General features: G+C 42.2%; 1 protein-coding gene across 1 annotated transcript in view; it reads left to right on the forward strand.

Annotated features, from left to right (window-relative positions):
* Positions 1–7,559, forward strand: part of DNAJC1 (DnaJ heat shock protein family (Hsp40) member C1) — a 96,286-nt gene extending 88,727 nt beyond the window's left edge. Inside the window, exons 10-12 of the mRNA XM_035317826.1 lie at positions 4,983–5,031; positions 5,545–6,029; positions 7,111–7,559. Coding sequence (XP_035173717.1) covers positions 4,983–5,031; positions 5,545–6,029; positions 7,111–7,179 — 603 coding nt within the window. The 3' untranslated portion in view covers positions 7,180–7,559. The remainder of the gene's footprint in view (positions 1–4,982; positions 5,032–5,544; positions 6,030–7,110) is intronic.
* Positions 7,560–11,691: the final 4,132 nt, after the last annotated feature.

Here is an 11,691-nt window from a genome sequence, read left to right on the forward strand (position 1 = left end):
CTCCCTATTACCTGAGTATTAGTAGTACTGAGCTAAAGACTCACAAACATGGGTTTTAAATTAACAAAAACAAACAAACAAAAAACATAGTTCAAAGTCTCCAACATCATCCCAATTCTCGTTGCTGAGTTCTTTGTGTCCTGAAAGAAAGGAGCAATTCTTCTGCTGTTCCAAACTATTTGGGCACTTAAACTGGAGAGCAACTGGTGATCTAAATCCAGTGATTTAGGCCAAGTTTGCCTGTTTCACAGGCCTCATCTTCAACTGCCCCATAATTAAACACACAGCTGTTGGGATTTCTGCTGTAGCTACCTCCTCTCCATCTGCTGTGGCTAGGTTTGGAGTCACACACAGCTTCAAAGCCCGTAAGCGTAAGGAAACCATTCTGATGGATGCTGTCAGTGGTTGGTCTAAGCAAATTCAGTTAAAATTCATAGCGTGTCTCTTGGTTCTTTCAAGAATAAAAGCACGTTGGCCTTAAATTCTCATACGCTATGTTAGTATTAAATTCAACGTGTAATTTACACAGCGGATAAAGCCTGGTTATGTTACACGCCTCTGGGAAAGTCAGTAACAACCTGCTAAGCAAGCTGGTGGGAGCAGTGTCAAAGCAAAGGTGCGTCTTCTAATTGGAAATACTTCATTTCCAGAGATCCGGTAAGCTGTAAATAAGGACTTCTGTTTAAAAAAGGGCAGAATGGCGTGGCTTGATGTTTCAGTATGCGAAGTTTCACCAATCTGTTAAAACTGGAAGACAGTTTTAGCAGTCCTACAATAAATTTACAGGAAGACAGTTTATGAAGCAACAAATTTTGAGTCTGTCACGTGAAAATAAAGGAGTGGGTCATTATTGTTGGCTGACGTGGCTGAAACAGTTCTTCAGGTAGTTGTGTTGTTGTGAAAAAGCTGCTTAGATCTAGAACAGTTCAGTGCAGCAAGTGGTGTTCTGGCTGTGAGGAGGGAACTTCAGATCTGGCAGTTTATCCTGTGCTGTCCTGAAAGGTAAGGCGGCAATGCCTGTTTTCTTTGACAAAGCCAGGAAAGAATTAAAAATCCTTCTGTGCCTGGCTTTCCTTTTTGAGAAAACTGTGATTTTAACTCAAAGTAGCCTCACAGATTCAAGAAATTTCTCATTGCTGCATACTAGGTTGAACCACTTAATAGGCTGTATCAATTTTTTTTTTCCATAATTCCATAGATTTTAACTTTTTTACACAACAGAAATAGAGAGAAGAGCATGCAGAAAGGCAACAACAGGGGGAACGCTAGGACAGCAAGCTTCTGACAGATGATGCTGAGAAACTGGCAGCTTTAGTAGATAGAGAACTTTTGCTCCGGAAGATGCTAAGAGTAGTAAATAATTGTATCAGTATGTCCAGCAACACAGCGTGTCGTCCTTCTTTGCACCTGGGAAGCCAAGTGACATGGGTTATGTGTTTGTCCACTGATGTTTTCTCAGAATGACAAGAGGGTTGTGCTTCTGTCATTACCTGGTGATCAAAACTGATCAAAATAGCATCGTATTCAGAGCAGGAAGGTAGACTGCCTAGAGGAGATTGCCTGGAGAGAGCAGAGTGGTGCCAGAGCCCCGCGAAGCCGGGCTGCTCGGGGAGCCAGCGGGGCCAGCTAACGCGACAGCGTGGTGGAGGCTGCTGGGGGAATGGGGGACGGAGTGCGTCTTCTGCGAGCGGGCTCTGTCTGTAGCATCAGAAGGATCACTGTGCCAGACTTCACAGGGTTTTCACCCTACGTCTGTCACAATTCAGTGCTTTTTTTCTGCCTGCAATCAGAAGGGAGTTAATGTAGAAGCAAACTGTTCCTGTGGTCCCTTTCTGTATGTCCCAGAGTAAGATGCTTCAATTTCTATCTCAGTTTGATTGCTTGCAGCCAACATTTTTGTCACCTTCCTTTGTCTAAGAAAACATTTAACTGTGCATGTGATTACCTGATGTTGTGCCTTCTGTTACCCTGGTGGACTACAAGGATGCCTGGGTTGTTTGGGCACAGAAAAGATAAAGTTGGTTCCTATGGAATAATGCAGTATGGCTGTGCAGCGGAAAAAATCCTTGCAGGAATACAAGATCTGCCCTCTTCTGTTTTAAATCAATTTCACAGTCTTGATCCTGGTTATTTAAAGTGTCCCCAGACCCAGGTTTCCTTAAGAGCTGACTAACACTTTTGTGAAAGCTGTTGTCGATAGCAGGATTTTAGCCCAACTTTTCACAGCAATGATAAAACTCATAATTCAGTACTGATTAAAACTATGATTTTACAGCATTGTGCACTAGCAATCAGCAGTAATAATTAGAAGCATAGTTCTACAACTGCTCCATACTTTGAGTAACTGTATTTCCAAGTAAGTTGTCTGTTATCTAATGAAAGAGTAATAAATCGAAGCCAGTTATAGGAAGAAATGGAGTAGAGAAAGCAGCAGAGCAACTTAACGCTTTTCAAACTAACTGTTAAGAACTACCTAGTAGATGACACAGCCCGCCACAAATATAAATTGACACTACAGATGTCAGGAAGCGTCGGGGAACCGGCACCAGAGGAAACTGCAAATGTGAGTGGCAAGAGCAACCGTTAAGCTCCAAACAGATCAAACTGCAGTACGGATTTCCTACACTCCATAGGATGGATCCCTAGTGATCCCCGATAGGTCAATACTGACAGGTTATGATTCCTTCTGTGCGTCAGCATCTTTAACAGTTGGAGCTGATGATGGGCAAATACATTTTAAGTCTAAACAAGTTACACCTGAACCAAGTGAAAAGAGCTAGAGCAAATATGAACCTCACACAGCACCTAGAAAAGGACTTGCAAAATCATCCAAAAAAATGAGAAAGCTGTAAACAAAACACAAAAACAAAAGGAAAAGAATAATAGATACTTCATCTTCTTGCATAACCCGTGAATGATGATAGTAAAGCTGTTAGTAAGAAACGTGATGAGTTAAGTCAGGTGAAGGTGCTTGACCGAGCTTGTTCAGTGTTTGATGCTGTAGATTCTCAATATCTGAACCATACACACAGTTGTTATTTCTGGACTACCTGATGAATATTCAAATTGAAAATCCACCAAAAATGTGAACAGATATCGTAATGTCCTCAGAAGAGAAACTAATAAATGGAGTAACTTACTAGAAATGCTAAATCTGGGTTTACCAAGCTCCTGGGGCTGAAGGCATCCAAGTAAAGGTAACCTAAGATAAAGTTGTTACTCCTGCTTACTTGTAGGGGGGAATGTGAAATACCAGTAGGATCTAGGAATAAATCTAAGTCCTTCACTGTTGTAGGAGACGGCCGTTTTAGGTTCTAATGCAATTAGATGTAACATGCAGCAAAATTTATGTCTGTCATGGGCTACCTGCATTGACCTCGTTTGGGAACATCCATCTTGTAAAGGAAACGTGAATACAGGGTATCGATTCGCACCACTTCCAATGCAAAGTTTATGTTGTACATGTAGGCCCAGTTTCAAAGATGAAGCACTAATTGCCAGCCTCCTAAATGTCAGGGGTTCAACACAGAGAAAACGGAACATTGGTATTGGAATTGCTTGCCATGTATTTATGCTGCTCTGTTCAGCTTGCAGATCTCTTCTTGTCTCGTCTCCTCACTTCTCTCTTACACGTAGCTTGGAAATCTTTGAAAGAAGTTCTTCAAAAATAGTGAAATGGTTTAGGAACAGCTTTCTGGAATACGTGAACATAGACAATACCTTGTCATACTCACAATGGATCCACTGCATCATTGCAGGAAGCTCAACAGGACCAGCAACTTGACTCTGTGACAGGTTCTCCTTATTCTTTTCAAAATAGTTTATTATAACCTAGTTTCGATTACGGTAATTTCTATTTAAGAGGTGCATAGCAGGTCACGGCTCAGGATCCATTCAGTTCAGCAGGCAGGGATGCATTCCTCTCCGTTTAGTCTTTTAAAGTATTGGCCCTGCAGAGATGCTCTGCTAGTAATGGGGCTTAAACATTTTGATTAGGATGAATTTAGACTCTCAGGCTCCTCAAGGAAGGTGATTTCTGTTAGTGGTTTACCGCCTACAAGGGGGATCCATCCTGTTGTTTCCACATCAGGGTCATGCAGTTCACAGACAGAATGTTGGTGCTAGTTAAAATTATCTGTTCACCTTAGTGTTCTAAGCTTTTTTCTTCTTGAATGAGTAAAACTTTATCATACTGCAACAGTAGGGACTGGAATTTTTACACCAGATGTCTACCTCTGGACGAAGGCTTTGGTTAATTGGAGCTGGGATCTTTTTGCTCATGGAGGTCTCATTTAAATTTACCCATTCCAGAAAATGAGGTTTAATTTGTGGGGAAAACAGACCACTTTGCCTTGTTCAGTGTCGCTGCCATTTCATTAAAGAGGTCCCGCACTTGTCTGTTCGTAAAGCGAGGTCTCATGGGCAGAAATGTGGTGGGAGGAACCAGGCAGACTTAGATCTAAGAAGGTACTCATGTACTAAACTTTTTTCCTGAATGATCATGATATAAGAGGTATCCTAGCGCATCTTTGGCAGTCAGACTGTTGCACTGTATGTGTTTTTGGGACTGAATGCCTGTCCCTTAGCATGCTTCAGCATCTAGACCTATGTGGGTTATTTTGCTCTTCTGTTCAGTGTCCAGAGACTAATACCTAGAAGACAACTTGTTTCTTTTTCCTCCTCTCCTTGTAACATTTTCAGGTTAGAGATAAAGGGCTTAACAAGGAAAGAAAAAATTTGAGTATCAGCTGTGATAATGCATTATGGTGATAGAAATGTCTTACGTTATTACAACAAGGTAAGAATAGGTAAGATTTTTTTAAAAGGACAACGTCTAAAAAGTTATTGATTGCCAGTTTGGGATCCATTTGTGGAAAACGTCAGCAGAACATTACCTTGCAGTATTTAATATATGCTCATTATGAAATCTTCAAAAGCACAAATAACGTAATTTTTTAATGGTCTTTCTTTCTTTCATGCAGGTTACCATGAAAGCCAAGCAGCTGAAGGATTCTGTTACATATACACCAGGTGTGTGCCTCCAGAGCCTCGCTGATGCTTATAACCAGCCCTGCAGTTAGATAATTGCTATGCAAAGGAATGCATTTTGTAACTTCCAGGGTACACCTTGTAACCTTGCAGAGAGGCTTTTGCAACCTTGCCTTACTCTGAGCAACAGAGAACCCATGGGTATTCTGAGGGAATGTTTCCTTTTCAAGCTACCTCCTCCCGGCCTTTCTTATCCAGTTTATTGTGGGTTTTGTTCATTTGTTTGTGCTGTTCTGTTTGTTTATATCCCTGTGGTAATTTATTAGCCACTTCACATCTTCCAGATAAGCTTATAATTGGCAAAGTTCGTTGCTTTATATTATATTGCTTTTATTACAACAAATACCTTGATTTCAGGATAAATGTAAGGAACTGAGCTCTTAATCAAGAGCTTCATCTACTGTCTGCACAATTTCGGGTACCTTCTACTTGCAGGCAGTTCCCTCTTGGTGGAGGTTTATTTACTTAGAAGTGTAACATCGGTACTTCCAACAGGTGTCATCAGGCTCTCCGAGCTTAAAACATTGGCCCAGAATTCCAAGAACGTCAAAGTCAGCATGAATTTACCAGACCACATAATCACCCAGAGAGAAAGAGAGGAGGAGGAGGAGGAGGCGGAGGAAGGGAACTTCAGTCAAATCCCGGAGCAGACGGACAGCCCAACAGATCACAGGGAGCCCGCTGCAAGCGAGGCCAGGCATCGCAGACGAAAACTTGTCAAAGCGCCTGAAATGATTCAGACAGCAACGAAAGAGGTACCAGAAGAGAAGGGCAGGGGAAGACGCCAGAAGGATTTTGATAACACAGAGCAAGAGGAAGAGAGCGACGACGAGAGCAGAAAAAGGGAGAAAAGCCGTGCCTTAGAAGACTTGTGGACTCAAAATCAACAGAAACTTCTCGAAATGGCCTTGCAGCAGTATCCAAAGGGAACAACAGATCGTTGGGATAAAATAGCAAAGTGTGTTCCTGGAAAAAGCAAGGTACAGTCAATGTTGTTTGAATTGCAGTGTACATCAAGAGGAAAATGATTGTCTACCAGTTTATGATTACCCTAAGAACTGAAGGTCCACACAGGAAAGCAAGGTCTTTACTTAGCTTGTAACCATCAGGCAGGATGTATTTGACCTAAGGATCGTTACTGTCATGTTTGCTTTTTATAAAGATATTTTCCTTTAAATCACTTTGTTTGCTATATTACAGAAAGTGTTGAAGTAACTCCTGTTCCATTTAAAATACCTACCTCTCCTCTGCCTTTCAGATCTTCAGTTGCAGAACAAATTAGATTTTAAAACAAATTTTGGTTCAAAGTTAGTAACCAAATGCTGGTGACCTGCTTTGCTTACATTTTTACAATGCCCTTCTCAGCCCACCTCAATGAACAAACAAAATAAGTAACCCAGCTGCAAGTGTAAAATGCTCAGTAACCTACCCAATGTTCTTTTAGTAAGTACAACCTTTTAAAAATAGCATTTGCTGTCATTGGTAGAGCTGGTCTGTGGTAGATTCCTAATAGTTGTGCTAGCTTAGCGTGCTTGCTTCAGTCACGGTAGCGGAAAATCCTTACGTTATTTGTGCCAAAAGCAGGGTGAGAAAGCAGGAAAGACGGGCAGGGGCTCCAAGTAGCTCTCTGGCTGTGAAGCTGTTCAATGGAAGCGCATGGCAGTGGGCGCTGTTAGGGAGCGTAAAGGCTCATCCTTACCAGGGGAAAGTAGCTGCAGCGTGGCTCCTACCCGAATAACTGTTCTGGGATAGGTAGCGCAATGCAACTGCTCAATAATTGCTTTTACAGCCACTGTCAAGAAATACTGAACAAATGTTTTCTTGGCTTTGTGTGTTCTTTGAAGAGAGAAATTACCCGCTAAGAAATGTAAACTGAAACTTCATTTTTCGAATCCACTTTTCAGGAGATGTACGTTCTCCTTCTGAAACTGTTCGCATGAGTAACTTTGGAGGAGAAAAAGAAACACAGAACGTAGCTCTCTTATAATCAGGTAGCATGTATAGAGGTAAAGCAATACTAAAATATCAAATTTTAATTAACACTTTTGTTTTTCCTTTCAGGAGGAGTGTATAGCAAGATACAAGTTGCTTGTTGAACTGGTACAAAAGAAAAAAATGGCTAAAAGCTGAACGTTGAGAGCAGAAGAGATTTAGGTCGTCTTTGTCAAAATGGGGTTTTAAAACTCATATGCAGGAAACTGCATTTTTGTACCTCAGTATTTCTATATGTCATGTGCCTTAGTAAAAGAAAATATCAATAAATCTGCCATCATCTATTTGGTGTGTTAAAGAATGAAGGTGTGTTCTTGTGTAGGAGAGCTGCTTGTGCAGATGCGTGATGATGTCTTAAAAATGAGTGGATCATAAGGAAAACCCCCAGTGATAACTGGAAGGGGAAGGTTTACAGCTAAAGAACATCCAGAATATAAAGAATTTTAAGTGGTGCTTTGAAAGACAGAATTGATCGGAAAATGTTAAGCAAGTTTGAGAGTAATGGAACTCTGCAGTCAAGGGTTTTTGTGTTTTAATTTTTTTCAGTTATAAATACAAGACAAAATGCTTATAAAGCATGTCTGCTGCTACATAAAATGTCCATTCTCCTATTTAGAAATAGGAGTATTTCTAATCTGAGCTTCCCTGTACACGTGTACGCACCTGCTATATAATTTCTCTTATGCTAAACCTGCAGACTCATACACAGCAAAACTCAGTGCTGTTATTTGGTAAAGCTGAAATGGGTAAGAAGGTTAAAGGTCTTAAAGATACCTAAAGCATATTCTTCATGAGCAGTTTTTAAGTACAGAATTGCACTTAAAAGCCAACACTATTATGCTACGATTTCTCATACTTTGGTTTTTGTATATGCTGGATTCACTACAGTCTGATTTCGCATTTGAAGAGTAGGTAATAAGAGTTATTGTTTGTTATTTGCAATATTATTTTTCATAATTCTGGAAAAGATATACAAAGCTTAAAATGCTGGATAATGGGTACTTAATGGGCTGTGAACAGTATCGATAAATCAGAGCAGTGATTATTGTCTTTTGCAAAAAAAACATTTTAAGACTTGCTTTTTTAAAAACAAAAGATTTTATCGCCCAGATTCTGATTTAACAGTAGGATTTTAACAAGCTTTTGAATTTCAATTAAAAATGAAGATGACAAATCAGAAGACCACATATCTGGAAGACTCAAACTCAGAGCTTGATAGTCCAAAAATCGGTTCATTTTCTCATATTTATTCTAATGATTTCTTCCAGTACCGGTTTGCCAGTTGTGTTGCTTTTGGCACATCAGCATTTCACAAAATTTGATCCCGTTTCCATAAAACTTTAAGGGACAACTATTTAGGGAAGATGAGAGTGTTCATACTGATTTATTTTTTTTTGGTCTTGTTAAAAAAAATAATCTTAGGCTGTGAAAAAAAGAAAATGTTATAGCAGGCTTACTAGACACGATAATGCATTGAAAGTTCTTTGTGAAGCAAAATATAAATGTTAACTACACGGGAAACCAAACATATTTCAAAGCTGTACTAAGATCTCTGTGTGCTCATTGATCAAGCAGTAACTCTGTTCTCCTACGAAAGAAGAGTCTTAGGCGAGATCAAGTGATGTATTTTCAAAAGCAATCAGGAAAGCTTAACTTTAAAAAGTCTTCCAGCGCACTGAAAGCTGACTGTAGCACGGTAATTGAAATGGCTACGAGGAAAAGCCTGCTAGAGTGGTTAGGTGAATCGGTGAAAATTAACTCGGCAGCACTGATAGGGATGAGGTAGGACCAGAGGTGTATTGTTCATGAAAAAAATTAGACTGGTAATTGAAATGTTTCTGCTGTGAGTAGCAAGGCTGCAAACAGCCTTCTACAACCAGGTGGCAAGCAGGAGGACAATGAATGGGAAGAGGGGGCTCCAGCCTCTGGGTACTTGTAAGTGGAGGGGCTGGGCTCAGGGTGGGGGTGGCCATGTGAAATGGAAGAACTCTCAGCCCTGTGCTGCTTAGCTGCTCTGAATTCTACACAGTTCTACTGCAAAAACATTGTCTTACAACTTATTTCTTTCAAATTAGAATCCAAATGTGAAATAACTTAGGCTTCAGGGTAAGGACATGGTCTTTCTCAAAACAGATCAAGTGCTGCAACAGTAGCTGGTGAGTAACTGGTAATAGCTCCTCAAGAAAACGATCTGTGCTGGATTTGTAATCCACTTGCATGAAGCTGGCCCTGCCCTGCAGGTTCAAAGCAAGCAAGCAACAGGAAAATACAGCCTGTGAGGAGGCGGGGGAAAAAAAAAGTCATCTTTCCTTTGTGCTCACTGAGTAGAAAGGCTTCACCTGGAATGGCGTGCCCAGCGTTACCTATCGCACTGCAGGGAAGGTGTAGACCAATTGGTGAGGAAAAAAAAAATCCAAAAGAGAGGACCCAGCGTGAGCCAGAGGCTACAAACGAGAGCTGCCAGGAAGCGCAGAAGGCAGCGTGGTGGTACATGCTGCACACTAGAGAGAGAGAAATCTGTAACAATGTAAAAAGGAGCCTTGCACTTCTGTCATCTCTTTGGTGCACACAATACAAAAGTTTCATGGTTGTTGTAGCTACGAAGAATAAAAACAGGCTTAGTTTGGAACTATAAATAGTTAGGGCAGAGAATGGGAAAAAAAATAAGGACTTTGAATCATTAGAAATCTTCATTAAAAAAAGCATGTAAGCACTTTGCTTAAGGTTTGCCTGTGTTAGTACTGTGTGTTTGGCAATAATCACATAGCAGTGCATGCCAAGCACCTTCAGCACCTCCTAGCCCTAAAAGGTCTGCGGAGGCTCCAAGGAGGAGTGCCACTTACAGGTAAGAAACGCTCTTTCTCCTTTGTTCCTTTAAGGCCCTTCAAGCTGAGCTACATCAAGCGCTGTGCCTGACCAGTGCAGTTTCTCTGAAGGCACCGCCTTCAGGCTGCACACCGATGGTACAGGCCGTTGTGGCCCCCTGGTCAGGTTGCATGCCTGAAGCAGCAGAGGCGGGGTAGTGGTGCCTTGTTCTGGTGCTGCTCCTGCCTGGATGGGCGCGATGGGCTGCAGCCTCAGGGCTGGAAGAGCCGACCTACCTGAAGCACAGGCCCAGGGAGGTGCAGAAGTAGCAGCAAGCTGGCTGTGCAGAAATGCCCTGGCCGTGGCACTGCACCATGAATTAGTGGTGGGCCCTGCTGGCTGCTCCTGACACTGGCTCTGGAGCGGTTCCTGCTGCATTTTGAGGGGGGCATCAGTAACCTGGGCCTTGGCTGATGGGGACCTGCGTCGAGGCCTGTGCTGCTTCGGCAGCAGAGACATTCCCCAGGGACTGCAGCCCCAGCGCCTGCTGAACTGGTGCCAAGTCAGCCACAGACCAGGATCTTTGATGTCAGGATCTGCAAAATCATTGAAACAAGGTTGGTTTTGACTGCATCTGGCCCTCATGTGAACTTGGCTTTGTTGTGGTCGCTTTCTTTAAAGACCAGCGAATTGGAGTTTTGTTTAGATTTCAGAACTGTCCTTTTCATTACTTCCCTGCTGTTGATTGTTGGTCCATCAGGACTAGGAGCACCATACAACATCCACTGCTAGCTCAGGCTGCTGACACCATGCGCTAACAAGTCGAGATGGTAAGAATGTCCTGAGGCTGGCACTCTCACCAGTACTTCCAGCTTTTCCCCCTTCGTGCTTCTCTACATCTTACCAGGACCAGGAAACTCAGAGAAGAGGAATGGGCAAGGAAAAGCAAGACTTTCCCTTTTACTGGTTGGATACTTGTCTATGCAGTGGGGGGGGGGGGGGGGCGGCCGGTAGCGATGGCCCTGGCTGCAGCAAACGATGTTTCATGTTTCCCTGTTGTTAATTCTGAGCTTGCTCATTTATCAGTCTTTCAGGGCTTCCGTTTTCCCCTTCAAAAATAGAACAAATAATCCTTAGAACTTGGGCAAAGGAGACAATACACAAGTGGCACAGGCCTGTAGCAACGCCACCTTGCTACTTGTGCCGAAAGCTGTTCTCAGCCTCCAGCCTGCACCTGACTAGCAAGGAATGAAGTCATGAAGGCAGCACCAAGCATCTGCCAAAAGCTGTGCTATCACAAAGCTCAGACTCCTAGCTTCAACTGACAGTAAGGGAAGGGTGGAGTTTCCTCCTTGCCAGCTGGGAAAGAAAAGACTAGCAGCTTTGCTGGTGTTCACCAACACCTTCATGGACAGCAAGCAACATTTCTGAAGAAAAATGAACTAATTTTATAGAAATACAATACAAAAATCACAACAAAACCCCAAGATCTTGATCACATCAGCAAGGTGCCACCATAGATGAAGAAGGTGTCCCATCTCCACAGAGCTCTCATCAAGTTATTTGAATGAGTTTGGGGCATTACCAAGTACAACAGCTCACGGCTCCTGCAATCCCATAGCAACTGCTCCTTAAAGCATGAAAAAGAAACCTGCCATCAGACTACAGCACAGGACTGCAACTGGACACCCAAGCCCAGTAAGCACAGATGGCTCAGGACAGTATTACAGCTGCATCAGTGTCTCCTGAAATTTAGATGAAAAACATCTTTAAGAAGTTGTTGTAATGAATGTTAGCAGCTGTGTGCAATTAAAATCCTGATGTTAACAGAAATGCTCAGGTTTT

The sequence above is a fragment of the Oxyura jamaicensis genome, chromosome 2, assembly GCF_011077185.1.
Source record: "Oxyura jamaicensis isolate SHBP4307 breed ruddy duck chromosome 2, BPBGC_Ojam_1.0, whole genome shotgun sequence".
NCBI lineage: Eukaryota > Metazoa > Chordata > Aves > Anseriformes > Anatidae > Oxyura > Oxyura jamaicensis.